This window comes from Manis javanica, chromosome 14, assembly GCF_040802235.1.
Source record: "Manis javanica isolate MJ-LG chromosome 14, MJ_LKY, whole genome shotgun sequence".
Lineage (NCBI taxonomy): Eukaryota > Metazoa > Chordata > Mammalia > Pholidota > Manidae > Manis > Manis javanica.
This window is the reverse complement of record NC_133169.1, coordinates 51999370-52018852: the sequence shown is the minus strand read 5'-3', so window position 1 is coordinate 52018852 and position 19483 is coordinate 51999370. Positions and strand designations below refer to the sequence as shown.

The window sequence follows — 19483 nt, the reverse complement described above, 5'->3', positions numbered from 1 at the left end:
TTTTCTCCCATCATTTCAATTAAAATTTTACTGTTTCTAGTCCTCATATTCAGCCATACATTCTTAATCGTGTCAAGTTGCTACAAAAAGGAAAATCCAACTCCAGATGTTGCGACTTAACCTAGTAACATGATTTGTCCTATCTTGCCTAGAAGCCATAAAACTGCAAATAGTAATAGAAATGGAACCTGGAATAGAAGCGCTAATCTTCCGAGGCCCTCTCAAGTGACCACTGATGGAGACCTAACTGCACCCTTTATGTGCCCCCTCTAAGCATGAAGCAGCCAGGACGGTTGTTTCCCCTTTTCCCTAGCAGCAGCTAGAGTCTCCATCTGTAGAGGGGGGAATGAGACAGGGACCTTGAGCTTAGACAGAATAGAGTGAGGGCCTCCGGAAAAATGAAGGCAGGGTATTTGCAGTCAGAGCAATGTAGCTACATGCAAGGAAACCCCCTACCAAAACTCTGTGTTAAATATTAAGCTCTAGAGTCATTCTTCAGTGAGATCAGTTAAAGTACAAAAGGCCAGGAGCAATGTGACCTGGAATGTTTGAGTGTTCTGCAAATAAAGAAGGGTACCTTAGCATAACCTGTGACTTCACTGTAAAGAGCCCTAGCAAACAGACAACAACCCAGCCCACCTTAGGGGCAGGGCAGGTGGTACAAGCCCACACCCTAAGCCCTCTCTTCACTTTATCAAGATATGTGTGGCGTGGGATGCATCCTTCCTGCTCTAATAGATTATCCCAGAAATAATCATGAAAGATTTCTCCAAGCTCTGCCGTCTGATTGTGACGACAACTTGAAGCTTCTAGATCCCACCTCTGTTCCAGTTGCACCTGCATTCATCCTACCAGTTCTTGGACTTGTTGGTGGAATGCAAAAAGAGATATCTAAGCTGACCTGTGTATACAATAAGACAATGAATTTGACTGCTTTTGTATTATCTGCACTCAATCAAGAGCTAGGAGAAGTGCGAGTTGTGGTGCTTCACAATTGTGCTACTACAGACTGTCTGCTGTTAAAAGAACATATGGGATGTGAAGTTTCCAGGAATGTGTTGTTTTAATTTGTCTGATTTTTCTCAAACTATTCAAAATCAATTAGACAATATTCATCATATTATTAATAAGTTTTCAGAAATGCCTGAGTTACTTAACCGGTTTTCTTGGTTTCATTAGATATGGCCAGTAATTGTAGGTCTGCTTTTGCTATGTATCTGTATTCCTGTTCTGTTAATGTGTATACATAATTTAATTAGTAGTTTGTTAAAACCTATACATGCTTACGTTACTCTACAAGCAGTTGTGTTAAAGAAATAATCTTCTCATATTTTCTTCCCTTGCTACTTCTATAGCTTTTCTTTTTCTTCCTAACAACCTTCCTTTATTAGAATTTGTGCCTCATACTCAAAATTACTGTGTATCATAATCCTTCCAGCTGGTAAAGATACCTCAAGACATGTGCTGGGCATAGAAGCTATGGGGCATAAATCTGCAAAGAAGTAAAAAGCTAACCTTTTTAAAGAATATTGCTTCTCTCTCACTTACCACTTTTACACCTCCCTGTATGGCCCTGGAAGATGGGTGGTTAGCCAGAGACGGGTAAGATTCCTCAAGGGAGGAGCAACCTAAGACAGGCACAGTTGCAGGGGGGCCATCAGGTGAGAAATTGGGGGTCAACTGAGGTGAGGCTTAGAACCTCACCCCTCACCCCCCCAGTTTTGAGAGAAATCTTCTGCACCCATGGCTGTTTTGTTGCCCTTACCTAGCTCGGATCAATACCTAGTCTATAGGCACCTGACCGCCTACATTTGCCTAAACTCTACTTTCCATCTTTATATTACATCACAAGATTTAAAAAATAGATTATTTTTTATGAAAAAGTAAACTGTGTTAAAAAGCTTTCTATTAGAAACTAATCTTTATTACATTTACCCACTTCAGCATTTTATTAAAAAAATAAGGGGGAAATGTGGGATTAATATATAAATGAAGTATAGAAATCAAATGTATAATCATATATGACTTGATTATTTTTCCTGTAATTCCTGATAAGTGATGAGGAACAGAACAAACAAGACCAAACAAAACAGTTTCTGTGACCTAACTGCCCTTGCTATTGTTTCAGTACCTTGTAAGATGTAGCGCCCCAGGAGACTGGAGACTGCTGAGGATTAAGTTTACAGTTAGTTAATGGTTGTCTATTAAGTCCCCCACACAGAATTCTATTGTGGTTAACATGTATTTGCCCAATAAATATGAAGGGTGACCTCTCAGCACCACTCTTGCGCTGTTACGCTTTGGGGTCCCCTTTCAGATCTTCGATATCTCACTGGGTCTCCTCCCTTGTCTGTGGGTCAGAAGCAGGGAGGGGACTGACAATACAGCAGTAGAATAAAGGAGAAATCAATGAGAAAGTCTACTTTCATAACTGAAATATGTAAGAACAAGATTTTCTAAACTTGTGAAGAATATCTGCACTTATATTTGGGTCAATAATGTTTCTATAAAAGTGACTATGATGATCGCTGTCTGATATTCTAGAGATTCAAGTTAAATAAAGGCATACTTTGTACTTGATCTTGGTGAAACCAAGATACCTCTCCCTTATTAGCCCTAGCTTGATTTTATCATTTAACTTTACATATATGTCAACATTAAAAACTCAACTCAGTACATGTGAAAAATTTTCACCACTGTAGGCTATTTGAAACATAGCAATCAACTTTATATAAAAAAAGACATTGAAAAAATTCTTGTTAATTTTGTTTTCTGTTACTTTAGAGCAGAACTGATATAGATTGATACTAGAGCAGAAATTCTAAGAGACCATTTGTGTGTTAGTATACGTAACATCCTATGGGACCAATGAAAAGGGCACTCTGAACAGGAAATATCAGCAAAGGCTTCTCCAAAGAAGTCATGGATAGATGGAGTCTTGGGAGCTGGGTAGTACTTTGTGAAGAGGACAGGGGAGGAGGCCATTCTGGATAAAAGGAGTAAATGTTAAGTTAAGATTCAAATTGATTCATCAAAGGACAGAGTTACATTAGATAAATGACTATAAGAACTTTCCAGGGAAGGAACAGGACCAAAGAAAGGGGCCTCCAACAAAATAATGGGGCCAGAAGGCTGAAGGGACGGACTGAGACTAAATGAGGAAGGGATTTATACACTTAAAATCTTACAATGTCAAAATAAAAAAAATTTGAGATATATTTCTAGCATATATAATTTATTTATAAATACATGTATTACCAGCAAAATCACTTTGTGTTCGTTATGAAATATACACAAAAACTCCCCCAAATTAAAAAGCATAACATAATATAACATATAAGTAAATATAATCTCTACTATTTTATTCTTGTGTCCTGGCGACTGTTTTGCAATCTGTATTTTAGTACACTTGAGCTAAACTACTGGCCTTGCTAACTACTTTAAGAAAGAAGTTCTTGAAATCAGTAGTCCAAAACCAGTCATCAGCTTTGGGCAGACATACCCTGTGATCGTTTGGCTTCCAGCCACTCATTGTATACAGTAAAGAAACTCACTTAGCGACTTTCATAAACATTTAGTAACCACTTTACCTTGTAAGACTGGACAAGGAAACTAACTGTTCCAAGCAAGCTACTGTGAGTGTACACTAAAAAAACCAGGGGAGGAAGGAGTGGTAGTTGGCTGATGGCTGTTCTATTGTCAACCACACTGACTTTTTCCTACCTTTATTCTTTGTTGTGATTCTTTTGCTTGTTTTTGATTATCTTTAAATATTTTTGGTAAATACATATTATATCCAGGTAAAGAATGAATAAAAAATAAAATTATTTTGTAAGCAACAGGAGTGAAGTTCCAACAGGAATAGAAGCTGCTGATACTGTGTTTTTCAGGGCACCAAATACCAGGCAGAGCCTTCTCTATACATACATATATATATGTATTCTCATTCAACCCTTTCACAAATCTATTAGTTATACATCACCACAGGTACATATAAGAAGAGGTACACAAAGGTTCTACAACTTGCCCAAAGTCATACAGAAGCTAAATGGGCTTTTACAAGAACAGGTACACTTACTCTCTGACAGGCAATGTGCTCTGAGGATACAATGTTAATGACTCACATTTTCAGGGAATATACATTCCGATGGGAGAAATAGGTATTTGAATAAACAAAAACAATGTAGTATAAAGAATGGTCACAGGAATTTACATGGGACCTTATGGAAATGCAGAGATGTGTACCTAACCCTTCCCAAGGGAAGATCATGGAGCTTTCCCATAAAATAAGGAGGAAGGGAGTTTCTGAGGATGATCAGGATACTGTCAAGAAGACAAAAAGTAAAAAGGCATTCTAAGTAAAAGGAACAGTATACATGAGATGTATATAACACAGGATTCTCGTCATGCCCGCGTGCTTGCACACACACACACAACACAGCAACTACATGAGATGATGGCTGTGTTAACTAACCTTAATGTGGTAATCATTTTGCAATACAGATGCATATCAAATCATCATGCTGTACACTTTAAACTTCCACAATATGATATGCATGGGATAGCAAATTTATTCAGCATGGCTCAAAGGTAGGGAATATGAAGAAAAAAGAGAAAAAGATAAAGATGGAGAGATGTACAAAGTCCAGACCTGTGCTGTGAATATGGCAGCTATTAGCAATATATGGTTACTTATATGTAAATTATTTAAAATTAAAATGAATTAAAATCCTCAGTCATACCAGCCATATTTTAAGTGCTCACATATGGCTAGTTACTACTACCAATTTGGAAACATAAATATAGACATCTCCATCACACTGCAGAAAGTTCTATTAGAACTGATCTAGACTATGAAATTCTTTATATGCTAGATCATTAGAATTCCTCTGATAAGCAGTGGTAGGCCATGAAAAGATTCAAGAGTTTAATAGGGCAACTATTAGGGAAACCAGAGAAAAGAGGAAAACAAATCTTAGAATCCAACAAAGTGATTAAGCACACATCTTTTAAGAGATCAGGCAACACTTTTCAATTTTTAAAAGTTTCCAAATCTCTTAAAATGCCAAAATACTGCTTCCAGAGTGAAAGTCCTCTGGGGGAGTATGGGAGATGCTATTAACACCAGTTTTACAAAGAACGGCAGTGAACACAAAAGCAATGACATGGGAAAATTGAGAGGAGGGCACAAATTATGAAATATTTGAGAGGAAGAATCTATAGTTATTACTGACTGATGAGACCCTGAGCACACCATGTTCCAAGTACTTCAGCAACCACTCTGTAAGAAAGGCAGACCTGATAGAACCATCCTCATTTTGCAACTAAAGCATGGGGTTTAGATGAAACGCCCTGACCAGATGGTTAGTGAAGGAAGGATTCAAGACAGATGGCTTATCTAAATGCTAGACTATTTCCACTTGGCACAACTACAATCCTACTCACTGACTATTGTTTCCAATCACCTTTTTACTATTTCTAAACACACCTTCCTCAAATATCAAAGCTCTGAAAATTACTGAAAATATTTGCAGACACAAATATGTTGCAAGCTCTGAGAGCAACACCCAGAGAAGTTTCAAAAACCTTACTACTGTTGGCAGGGGAAAAAGACGGTGAAGTAGAAAGGCAAGGCAGAAACCTCCTGCCACACAAACACTAAGGAAGCAACCACAGCAAATACAAGTGATGGTGAAAACAACCTGAAGACAGAGCAGACCACCTACACCTGGGGAAGAAGAGCAGACAACACAGAGAAGGGTGAAGTGACAGAACTAAGATCAATGAGAACCCTAGCCCTTCCCCCATCCAAGCCCGTAAGTGGGAGGAAAAGACAGAGCCAGAGGGGAGAAGCACTCAGGAACTCTGCACATCTGGCCCTCGAGATCCGCTCTGGCAACACCTGTCCACATTGTACTGCGCTTTGGTGAACAGCGGGGCTAGATACCAGGGAGAAGTGGAACCCTCTGGGAGCCTGAGACTCCAGTTGCTTCTGGAGGACAACCACACTCCACTGGTCCCCCTGAGACTCAGAGGTGGCAGGTTAAAAGACTTACCAGCAGTGGAAAGGGTGCCAGAGGGACAAGGGTTGGACTGAGCTCTCTCTGCAGGAGAAAGGGCAGGTGGAGGACACTTCCTCAGCCACCCCTAAACTCAACAGGTCAGGCACTTGCAGGAGGGACAAACACTTCATCACCTTCACTGGCAGCTCAGCCCAGAGGTACTTCCTGAACACCCACCTGCCCATCAGGACTGCTTGGCCCATCAGCGTCAGGCTTTGCTCCCTGGCAGGCAAAGGGAGGCTTTCCCAACTTTTTCAGCTCTATCTCATCCCAATGGGGGAGGCACTTGCAGAAGCCAGCTAAGAGCACTCCTTCCTTCTTGCCAAAGACCCAACTGGGTGCTGCATGTCCGCATACCCCAACCTGAACTTCCAGCTGTGGCACGCCCACTGCTAAGCCCAACATCCTTGCCACTGCCACAGGGCAGGCAGAGGCAGCCCACCCACAAGAATCCCAGCATAAGCACTGGTGCTCAGCTCACAAAGGGCTGGCTAAGAGAGCTGCCTCCTGTGGGCAGATTGAGATAGATCACTGCTGGGAGAAAAGCAGAAAGGTGACCCCATCCACTGCCCACCAACAGAAATGGGTTCCACCACAAAGGAGAACCAGGAACCAGAGAGTAAAGTCTTGAGTTTCTGGGCACCACAGGATGCCTTCTTCATAAAACCAGTACTCTCTAGACCAGGAAGCATAGTGGATCCATCTAATACAAAGGAAGAAACACAGAAACCCTGACAAAATGAGGAGGCAGAGGAATACATTTAAAACAAAACTACAGGGTAAGATACCAGAAAGAGGGCTAAATGAAAGGAGAGCACTAATCTTCTGGATAAAGATTTCAAAGTAACAGCCATAAATAAACTCAATGATGTGTGGAAAAGTATTAATGATCTCAGGGAGGCCATCACCAAAAAGACAGAAGAGTTGAAAAGGAGCCACTCAGTGATGAAGAATACAGTAACTAAAATGAAGTATACACTGGAGGGAATGAAAAGATTGCTGCAAGTAGAGGAGACAGTCAATGAGATGGAAATTAGAAAACAGGAATACAATGCAGTTGAGGAATTGAGAGAAAAAAAACCTCTAGAAACAATAGGAGACTAAGAGAGCTGTATGACAACTCCAAATCAAACAATATTTACATAATAGAGGTACCAGAGGGAGAAGAAACAAAGGGGCAGGACGTTTCTTCAAGGACATAATTGTTGAAAACTTCCCCAATCTGGGGAAGGAAACAGAAACTCAAGTTATGGAAGCTCAGAGAGCCCCTAACAAAAGGAACTCCAGGAAGACAACATCAAGACATAAAATAATGAAAATGGCAAAGATCAAGGATAAGGAGAGAGTACTGATAACAGGCAGAGAGAGAAAAAAAGATTACTTATAAAGGAAACCCCATGAGGCTATCAGCTGACTTCTCAGCAGAAACTTTACAGGCCAGAAGGGAGTGGCATGAAATATTGAATGTATTGAAACAGAAGAACTTTCAACCAAGAATCCTCTACCCAACAAGAGTACCATTCAAATTCAAAAGAGAGATTAAATATTTCCCAGATAAACAAAAGCTGAAGGTATTTACAACCACTAAGCAGGCACTACAGGATATATCAAGGTATTTCTGTAGATGGAGATGTTCTTAAGCCTAAATAATTTTCATCAGTGAAAACATACCCACAGTAAAGGGAATAGACCAATTAATTACTAAGCAAGTATGAAATTAAAACAAAAGTAGTAAAACCAACTATACACAAAATCAGTCAAGGGATACACAAAAAATGAAGATTATTACATCTAATAAAATGTGGAGGAGGAGGAAGAAGGAAAAACAAAAACTTTTAGATTGTGGTTGAAATAGAGCAAGCATTAACTTAATATAGACTTTTACATTGTCAGTAAGCTATATTTGAACCTTACGGCAGCCACAAAACCTAAAGCCTAGATACAACAAAAAATTAAAGAGAAATCCAATCACAATACTGAAGAAAATCATCAAACAAAAGAGCATAAGAAAAAAAGGAACATAGAGGAACTACAAAAACAACCAGAAAACAATAAAATGGCAAAAAGTACATACCTATCAGTAACTACCTTAAATGTAAAGGGACTGAATGGACCAATCAAAAGACAGAAGGTAGCAGTGTGGATAAAGAAACAAGACCCATCTATATGTTGCCTACAAGAGACTCATTTTAGACACAAAACATACACAGACTAAAAGTGAAGGGATGGAAAAAGATATTTCATGCAAACAGTAAGGGGGAAAAAACACGAATAGCAGTACTTATATCAGACAAAATAGTTTTCAAAACAAAGAAAGAACAAGAGACAAAGAAGGACATTCTATAATGATAAAGGGGTCAGCCCAACAGGACTATATAACCATTACACATAACTATGTGCTCAACATAGGAGCACCTAAATATATGAAACAAATACTAACAGAATTAAAGGGGAAATAAACTGCAACTCATTCATATTAGGAAACTTTAACATACAACTCACATCAATAGATCAACCAAGAGAAAATAAATAAGAAACAGAGGCACTGAACAATACATTAGAAAGGATGAACAGGCATCTACAGAACATTCCACCCAAAAGCAGCAGAATACACATTTTTCTCATGTATACATGAAATAGATCACATACTAGGTCACAAAAAGAGCCTCAATAAATTCAGAAAGACTGAAACTGTATCAAGCAGCTTCTCAGTCCACAAATGTATGAAACTAAAAAATAAATTACACAAAGAAAACAAAAAAGCATACAAACTTACGGAGGCTAAACAACATGTTTCTCAATAATCAAAGGATCTATGAACAAATTAAAACAGAAACCAAGCAATACATGAAGACAAATGAAAACAAAAACTCAACAGGCCAAAAATCTGTGGGACTTCTGCAAGCAAAAGTGGTTCTAAGAGAGAAGAAGTACACAGCAATACAGGCTTACCTCAAGAAACAAGAACAATCTCAAATAAATAGTCTAAACTCACAATTAAAGACACTAGGGAAGAACAAAACCCAAAGCTAGTAGAAGGAAGGATATAATAAACATCAGAGCAGAAATAAATAAAACAGAAGAATAAAACAATAGAAATCATTAAAAACCAATAGCTGGTTCTTTGAGAAAATAAAAGACAAACCCCCTGGCCAGACTTATTAAGAAAAAAAGAGCATACACACAAATAAACAAAATCAGAAACAAAAAAGGAATAGCTGCAACAGTTACCAAAGAAATACACAGATTAGAGCATTCTATGAAAAATTACATGCCAATAAACTGGACACCCTAGAAGATATGGACAAATTCCTAGAAAAATAAAACCTTCCACAACTAACCCAGAAACAGAAATGTGAAAAGACCAATTATCAGTAATAAAATTGAACTGGTAATCAAAAGTCTCCCAACAAAAGTCCAGGTCCTGATGGCTTCACAGGTGAATCCTACCAAACACTTAAAGAAGAGATAATACTCACCCTTCCTAAAGTATTCCAAAAAGCAGAAGGAGGAATACTCCCAAACTCATTCAATGAGGCATCACTCTAATATCAAAACCAGAAAAAGACAATACAAAAAAAAGAGAATTATAGACCAATATCCCAGATGAACACAGATGCAAAAATCATCAACAAAAACAGCAGCAAGCAGAATTCAAAAATACATCAAAAGGATCATCCATCATGACTTTATTTCAGGGATTTAGTCCAGGGATGCAAGGATGGTACAATATTCATAAATCAATCAATGTGATACATATTAACAAAAGATAAAGGATAAAAACATGATTATCTCAATAAATGCTGAAAAAGTACTTGACAAAATTCAATATCCATTCATGATAAAAACTCTCAACAAAATGGGCATAGAGGAATATATCTCAATGTAATAAAGGCCATATACAACAAACCCACAGCTTAGATCATACTCAATGGTGAAAAGCTAAAAGCTTTTCTTGTCTAAGATCAGGAACAAGGCAAGGATGTCCACTCTCACCACTTTTCTTTAACACAGTACCAGAGGTTCTAGCCACAGCAATAAGACAACACAAAGAGATAAAAGGCATCCAAACTGGTAAGGAAGAAGTTAAACTGTCACTGTTTGCAGATGACATATTATATATAGAAAACCCTAAAGTCTACACCAAAAAACTGTTAGAATGACTAGATTCAGCAAAGTTGCAGGATACAAAATTAATACACAGAAATCTGTTACATTCCTTTACACTAACAATGAACTAGCAGAATGGAAAATCAGGAAAACAATTCCACTTACAATCACATCAAAAAGATTAAAATGGAGGGGGGCGGAGCCAGGATGGCGGCGTGAGTAGAGCAGTGGAAATCTCCTCCCAAAAACACATAGAGCTATGAAAATATAACAAAGAAAAATCTTCCTAAAATAGAGACCACAGGACACAGGACAACATCCAGACCACATCCACACCTGCAAGAACCCAGCACCTTGCAAAGGGGGTAAGATACAAGCCCCGGCCCGGCGGGACCCGAGCGCCCCTCCCCCCGGCTCCCGGCGGGTGGAGAGAAACCGGAGCGGTTTTTATTTTTTTTTTGGCGAGCGCTTTTTGGAAGCCTTAGAGGGACGGGCCCCCGTTGCTGGGGAGGCAGGGTGACGGGACCGGTGAGCAGGTGCTTGGGAACGGCGCCGGAGGACAAAGAATATCCCGTGTTTCTCCCTGCAAGACCGGCGGGCGGGTGCCTGAGACTGGTGCCTAAGGACGGAGGAGGTCACGCGTTTTTCCCCTTTTTTTTTTTCTCTTTTTGGCGAGCGCTTTTTGGAAGCCTTGAAGGGACGGGGACCCCAGTGCTGGGGAGGCACGGTGGCGGGACTGGTGAGCGGGTGCCTGGGACCGGCACCTGAGGACAAAGAATATCCCACGTTTTTCCCTGGGGGACCGGTGGGCGGGTGCCTGAGATCAGCACCTGAGGACGGAAGAAATCGTGCGTTTTTCCCCTTTTTTTCTCTCTTTTTGGCGAGTGCTTTTTGGAAGCCTTGAAGGGACAGGGACCCCGGTGCTAGGGAGGCAGGGCGGCGGGACTGGTGAGCGGGTGCCTGGGACCAGTGCCTGAGGACAAAGAATATCGAGCGTTCCTTCCCTGCGGGACCGGTGGGTGGGTGCTTTTTGGAAGCCTTGAAAGGACAGGGACCCTGGTGCTAGGGAGACAGGGCAGCAGGACCAGTGAGCGGGTGCCTGGGACCGGCACCTGAGGACAAAAAAAAAAAAAAAAATTGCTTGTTTTTTCCTTTTTTTTTTCTTTCTTTCTGTTCCCTCTCTCATTGTTGCTGTTGTTGTTTTGGTTTGGAGAGTGCTTTTTGGAAGTCTTAAAGGGGCAGGACAGGTCACTTAGACCAGAGGCAGGGAATCTGGGGATCTCTGGGCACTCTAACCCCCTGGGCAGCAGGGAGCACAGAGGCCCCTTACAGAGATAAATAGCCTCCTGGCCGCTCCCCCTCCAACGGGGCACCACCATTTTGGAGGAACAGCCCCAGCCAGGCCAAGCCCACAGCAACAGCGGAGATAAACCCCAAAGCAACTGGGCAGGAAGCAGAAGCCCTGTCTGCGCACAGCTGCCCAGCACAAGCAACTAGAGGTCGCTATTCTCCCAGGAAAAGGCTACAAACCAACAAGAAGGGAAGCTCTTCCAGCGGTCACTTGTACCAGCTCTGCAAACTATCTCTACCAGTATGAAAAGGCAAAACTACAGGCAGACAAAGATCACAGAGACAACACCTGAGAAGGAGACGGACCTAACTAGTCCTCCTGAAAAAGAATTCAAAATAAAAATCATGAACATGCTGACAGAGATGCAGAGAAAAATGCAAGAGCAATGGGATGAGATGCAGAGAAAAATGCAAGAGCAGTGGGATGAAGTCCGGAAGGAGATCACAGATGTCAGGAAAGAGATCACAGAAGTGAAACAATCCCTGGAAGGATTTATAAGCAGAATGGATAAGATGCAAGAGGCCATTGAAGGAATAGAAGCCAGAGAACAGGAACGTATAGAAGCTGACATAGAGAGAGATAAAAGGATCTCCAGGAATGAAACAACACTAAGAGAAATATGTGACCAATACAAAAGGAATAACATTCGTATTATAGGGATACCAGAAGAGGAAGAAAGAGGAAAAGGGATAGAAAGTGTCTTTGAAGAAATAATTGCTGAAAACTTCCCCAAACTGGGGGAGGAAATAATCGAACAGACCATGGAATTACACAGAACCCCCAACAGAAAGGATCCAAGGAGGACAACACCAAGACACATAGTAATTAAAATGGCAAGGATCAAGGACAAGGAAAGAGTTTTAAAGGCAGCTAGAGAGAAAAAGGTCACCTATAAAGGAAAACCAATCAGGTAACATCAGACTTCTCAACAGAAACCCTACAGGCCAGAAGAGAATGGCATGATATACTTAATGCAATGAAACAGAAGGGCCTTGAACCAAGGATACTATATCCAGCACGACTATCATTTAAATATGATGGTGGGATCAAACAATTCCCAGACAAGCAAAAGCTGAGGGAATTTGCTTCCCACAAACCACCTCTACAGGGCATCCTACAGGGACTGCTCTAGATGGGAGCACCCCTAAAAAGAGCACAGAACAAAACACACAACATATGAAGAATGGAGGAGGAGGAATAAGAAGGGAGAGAAGAAAAGAATCTCCAGACAGTGTATATAACAGCTCAATAAGCGAGCTAAGTTAGGCAGTAAGATACTAAAGAAGCTAACCTTGAACCTTTGGTAACCACGAATCTAAAGCCTGAAATGGCAATAAGTACATATCTCTCAATAGTCACCCTAAATGTAAATGGACTTAATGCACCAATCAAAAGACATAGAGTAATAGAATGGATAAAAAAGCAAGACCCATCTATATGCTGCTTACAAGAAACTCACCTTAAACCCAAAGATAAGCGTAGACTAAAAGTCAAGGGATGGAAAAACATATTTCAGGCAAACAATAGTGAGAAGAAAGCAGGGGTTGCAGTACTAATATCAGACAAAATAGACTTCAAAACAAAGAAAGTAACAAGAGATAAAGAAGGCCACTACATAATGATAAAGGGCTCAGTCCAACAAGAGGATATAACCATTCTAAATATATATGCACCCAATACAGGAGCACCAGCATATGTGAAGCAAATACTAACAGAACTAAAGAGGGAAATAGACTGCAATGCATTCATTCTAGGAGACTTCAACACACCACTCACACCAAAGGATAGATCCACCGGGCAGAAAATAAGTAAAGACACACAGGCACTGAACAACACACTAGAACAGATGGACCTAATAGACATCTATAGAACTCTACATCCAAAAGCAACAGGATATACATTCTTCTCAAGTACACATGGAACATTCTCCAGAATAGACCACATACTAGCTCACAAAAAGAGCCTCAGTAAATTCCAAAATATTGAAATTCTACCAACCAATTTTTCAGACCACAAAGGTATGAAAGTAGAAATAAATTCAACAAAGAAAACAAAAAGGCTCACAAACACATGGAGGCTTAACAACATGCTACTAAATAATCAATGGATCAATGAACAAATCAAAATAGAGATCAAGGAATATATAGAAACAAATGACAACAACAACACTAAGCCCCAACTTCTGTGGGATGCAGCGAAAGCAGTCTTAAGAGGAAAGTATATAGCAATCCAGGCACACTTGAAGAAGGAAGAACAATCCCAAATGAATAGTCTAACATCACAATTATCAAAACTGGAAAAAGAAGAACAAATGAGGCCTAAAGTCAGCAGAAGGAGGGACATAATAAAGATCAGAGAAGAAATAAACAAAATTGAGAAGAATAACACAATAGCAAAAATCAACGAAACCAAGAGCTGGTTCTTTGAGAAAATAAACAGAATAGATAAGCCTCTAGCCCAACTTATTAAGAGAAAAAGAGAGTCAACACAAATCAACATAATCAGAAATGAGAATGGAAAAATCACGACAGACTCCACAGAAATACAAAGAATTATTAAAGACTACTATGAAAACCTATATGCAAACAAGCTGGAAAACCTAGAAGAAATGGACAACTTCCTAGAAAAATACAACCTCCCAAGACTGACCAAGGAAGAAACACAAAAGTTAAACAAACCAATTACAAGCAAAGAAATTGAAACAGTAATCAAAAAACTACCCAAGAACAAAACCCCGGGGCCGGAGGGATTTACCTCGGAATTTTATCAGACACACAGAGAAGACATAATACCCATTCTCCTTAAAGTGTTCCACAAAATAGAAGAAGAGGGAATACTCCCAAACTCATTCTATGAAGCCAACATCACCCTAATACCAAAACCAGGAAAAGACCCCACCAAAAAAGAAAATTACAGACCAATATCCCTGATGAATGTAGATGCAAAAATACTCAATAAAATATTAGCAAACAGAATTCAACAGTATATCTAAAGGATCATACACCATGACCAAGTGGGGTTCATCCCAGGGATGCAAGGATGGTACAACATTCGAAAATCCATCAACATCATCCACCACATCAACAAAAAGAAAGACAAAAACCACATGATCATCTCCATAGATGCTGAAAAAGCATTTGACAAAATTCAACATCCATTCATGATAAAAACTCTCAGCAAAATGGGAATAGAGGGCAAGTACCTCAACATAATAAAGGCCATATATGATAAACCCACAGCCAGCATTATACTGAACAGCGAGAAGCTGAAAGCATTTCCACTGAGATCGGGAACCAGACAGGGATGCCCACTCTCCCCACTGTTATTTAACATAGTACTGGAGGTCCTAGCCACGGCAATCAGACAAAACAAAGAAATACAAGGAATCCAGATTGGTAAAGAAGAAGTTAAACTGTCACTATTTGCAGATGATATGATACTGTACATAAAAAACCCTAAAGACTCCACTCCAAAACTACTAGAACTGATATCGGAATACAGCAAAGTTGCAGGATACAAAATCAACACACAGAAATCTGTAGCTTTCCTATACACTAACAACGAATCAATAGAAAGAGAAATCAGGAAAACAATTCCATTCACCATTGCATCAAAAAGAATAAAATACCTAGGAATAAACCTAACCAAGGAAGTGAAAGACTTATACTCTGAAAACTACAAGTCACTCTTAAGAGAAATTAAAGGGGACACTAATAAATGGAAACTCATCCCATGCTCATGGCTAGGAAGAATTAATATCGTCAAAATGGCCATCCTGCCCAAAGCAATATACAGATTTGATGCAATCCCTCTCAAATTACCAGCAACATTCTTCAATGAATTGGAACAAATAATTCAAAAATTCATATGGAAACACCAAAGACCCCGAATAGCCAAAGCAATCCTGAAAAAGAAGAATAAAGTAGGGGGCATCTCACTCCCCAACTTCAAGCTCTACTACAAAGCCATAGTAATCAAGACAATTTGGTACTGGCACAAGAACAGAGCCACAGACCAGTGGAACAGATTAGAGACCCCAGAAATTAACCCAAACATATATGGTCAATTAATATTTGATAAAGGAGCCATGGACATACAATGGCAAAATGACAGTCTCTTCAACAGATGGTGCTGGCAAAACTGGACAGCTACATGTAGGAGAATGAAACTGGACCATTGTCTAACCCCATATACAAAGGTAAACTCAAAATGGATCAAAGACCTGAATGTAAGTCACGAAACCATTAAACTCTTGGAAAAAAACATAGGCAAAAACCTCTTGACATAAACATGAGTGATCTCTTCTTGAACATATCTCCCCGGGCAAGGAAAACAACAGCAAAAATGAGCAAGTGGGACTACATTAAGCTGAAAAGCTTCTGTACAGTGAAAGACACCATCAATAGAACAAAAAGGAACCCTACAGTATGGGAGAATATATTTAAAAATGACAGATCCGATAAAGGCTTGACGTCCAGAATATATAAAGAGCTCACACGCCTCAACAAACAAAAAACAAATAACCCAATTAAAAAATGGGCAGAGGAACTGAACAGACAGTTCTCCAAAAAAGAAATACAGATGGCCAAGAGACACATGAAAAGATGCTCCACATTGCTAATTATCAGAGAAATGCAAATTAAAACTACAATGAGGTATCACCTCACACCAGTAAGGATAACTGCCATCCAAAAGACAAACAACAACAAATGTTGGCGAGGCTGTGGAGAACGGGGAACCCTTCTACACTGCTGGTGGGAATGTAAATTAGTTCAACCATTGTGGAAAGCAGTATGGAGGTGCATCAAAATGCTCAAAACAGACCTACCATTTGACCCAGGAATTCCACTCCTAGGAATTTACCCTAAGAACGCAGCAATCAAGTTTGAGAAAGACAGATGCACTCCTATGTTTATCGCAGCACTATTTACAATAGCCAAGAATTGGAAACAACCTAAATGTCCATTGGTAGATGAATGGATAAAGAAGATGTGGTACATATACACAATGGAATACTACTCAGCCATAAGAAGTGGAAAAATCCAACCATTTGCAGCAACATGGATGGAGCTGGACAGTATTATGCTCAGTGAAATAAGTCAGGCGGAGAAAGAGAAATACCAAATGATTTCACTCATCTGAGGAGTATAGGAACAAAGGAAAAACTGAAGGAACAAAACAGCAGCAGAATTACAGAACCCAAAAATGGACTAACAGGTACCAAAGGGAAAGGAACTGGGGAGGATGGGTGGGCAGGGAGGGATAAGGTGGGGGAAGAAGAAGGGGGGTATTAAGATTAGCATGCATGGGGGGAGGGAGAAAGGGGAGGGTGGGCTGCACAACACAGAGAGGACAAGTAGTGACTCTACCACATTTTGCTAAGCTGATGGACAGTAACCGTAATGTGGTTGTTAGGGGGGACCTGATATAGGGGAGAGCATAGTAAACATAGTATTCTTCAGGTAAGTGTAGATTAAAAATTAAAAAAAAAAAAAAAAAAAAAAAAAGAAAGAAAGAAAGAAAGAAAGAAAAGGGGGATTACTCCTTAACAGGATAAAACTATTGGTAAATCAAAGATCAACGCATCCTTTAAATATCCTTAATGTTGATCACTTAAAGGGTGTCAGATGATCAGCTATGGAGGTACTCTTTTCTGATAATATTCCTTTCTCTTAATTAAAAAAAAAAAAAAAAAAGCAGTTACTGTGTGCTGACCTCCAATGAGTTCTGCACAGTGGTATAGAGGGCATGTCAAAGTGTGGGCAAAGGGTCTGTTTGTTTCTACGCAGAAGATCAAGGCCTAGCTTGGATACCCAGAAAATGAACTAAGATACGATATGAGGAGGATCTTCTGGCATCAGCACTCTCTGGAGGACTTGTGCCAGGGGGATGATCATCAAAAAGCCTTCACAGGGATCCGGACGATGCTGCGGTTGTGGCTGCATCCAGCCCACCGTCTCCTGTACTTGCCATAAGAAGGAGAAGGGAGATGTCTAGGCTGGCATGTGCATACAGTGAGACAACGAATTTGACCGGATCTGTACTGTTGGAACTCAACCAGGAGTTGGGAGGGGTGCAAGTTGTAGCACCCCAAAATCTCATGACTATAGACTATCTATGGTTAAAAGAACATATGGGATGTGAACAGATCCCAGAAATGGGCTGCTTTGTCTGATGGTTCAAGTACAGTTGGACAATATCCATCATATCATAGATAAATTTTCACAAATGCCTAGGGTGCCTAAATGGTTTTCTTGGCTTCACTGGAGATGGATGGTAATTATAGATTTGCTTTGTTTATGTCACCGTATTCCTATTATGTTAATATGTGTGTGCAAATTAGTTAGTAGTTTAAAACCTATACATACTTAAGGTACTATACAAGAAGATATGTCAAAGAAATAATCAATCCTCCCAAGTTTCCTTCATATGCTACATCTATAGCTTTTCTTCTTCCTTCCTAATTACAACCCTTAAATAGAATTCGTGCCTCATATCGAATTTACTGAGTATCATAATTCCTCCAGGTGGTAAAGATACCTCGAGACAAGTGCTGGGCATAGAAGCCACAGGGCATAAATCTGCAAAGAAGTAAAAAGCTAACCTTTGCAAACAATATGGCTTCTCTCTCACTTACCAACTTTACATTTCCCTGTATGGCCCCGGAAGATGACTGGTTAGCCAGAGACGGGTAAGATTCCTCAAGGGAGGAACAACCTAAGACAGGCACAGTCGCAGGGGGGCCATCAGGTGAGAATTTGGGGATCAACAGAGGTGAGGCTCAGAACCTCACCCCCCCCTGCTTTGAGAGAAATCTTCTGCATCCGTGGATGTCTTGCTGCCCTTGTCTAGCCTGGATTAATACTTAGTCCATAGGCACACACCTGATCATCTGATCATCTACATTTGCCTTCTTACAGCACTAAACTATGTTTTCTACCTTTATCTTGCATCTACCTACCACTTCAGCATTTTATTAAAAATAAAAATAATAATAATAATAGGAGAAATGTGGGATCAACATATAAATCAAGTACAAAAATCAAACGAATATTCATATTTGACCTGATGGTTTATAGGTCATATTGAATGATCAAAACCGAAAGTTTCTGTGATGACTGCCCTTGTACTGTTCACCATGTAAGAATTTATTCACTATGTAAGAATTCATTCACCATGTAAGAACTTGTTTGTTATGCTTCAGAAGATTGGAGACTGACGAGAATTAGGCTTGAGATGGATTAATGATTGTACATTGAGCGTTGACCCCCCTATACTGAATTTTATTGTTGTTAACAACCATTTGATCAATAAATATGAGAGATGCCCTCAAAAAAAGAAAAAAAAAAAAAAGATTAAAATGCATAGGAATAAACCGACCCAAGGAGGTTAAAGACCTGTATTCTGAAAAATATAAGACACTCATGAGAGAGATTGAAGACGATGACAATTAATGGAAATCTATCCTGTGCTCATGGACGGGAAGAATTAATATTGTCAAAATGGCCATCCTACCCAAAGCAATTTATAGATTCAATGTAATCCCTATCAAAATAGCAATGACATTTTTCAATGAACTAGAGTAACCTTGAAACTCATATGGAACCACAAAGGACCCCAAATAGCCAAAGAAATCCTAATAAAGAATAATAGAGTTGGGCGTATTACACTCCAACTTCAGGCTATACTACAAAGCAACAGTAATCAAAACAATATGGTACTGGCACAAGAACAGATCCATAGATCAATGGAACAAAATAAGGAGCCCAGATTAAACCCACACATATATGGTCAATTAATATATGATAAGGGAGCCATGAATATACAGTGGGGAAAAGACGTCTCTTCAATAACTTGTGTTGCGAAAACTGGACAGCTACATGCAACAGAATGAAACTGCTTTACTGTCTAACTCCACACAAAAAAGTAAATTCAAAATGGATCAAAAATCTGAATGTAA

General features: G+C 39.7%; 1 protein-coding gene across 17 annotated transcripts in view; it reads right to left on the bottom strand.

Moving 5' to 3' along the window:
* The window catches only part of RAPGEF6 (Rap guanine nucleotide exchange factor 6), a 235842-nt gene that overhangs the window by 135314 nt on the left and 81045 nt on the right, over positions 1-19483 (bottom strand). For 9 of the 17 annotated variants that reach the window (XR_012125294.1, XR_012125293.1, XM_073222084.1 and 6 more), the window contains one exon: positions 9542-9607. The exons of the other annotated variants lie outside the window; for them this stretch is intronic. Coding sequence is in view for 7 of the 9 variants with exons in the window: in XM_073222084.1 (XP_073078185.1) it covers positions 9542-9607 (66 nt within the window). In the remaining 2 variants the exon portion in view is untranslated. The remainder of the gene's footprint in view (positions 1-9541; positions 9608-19483) is intronic. 17 annotated transcript variants of the gene reach the window in all.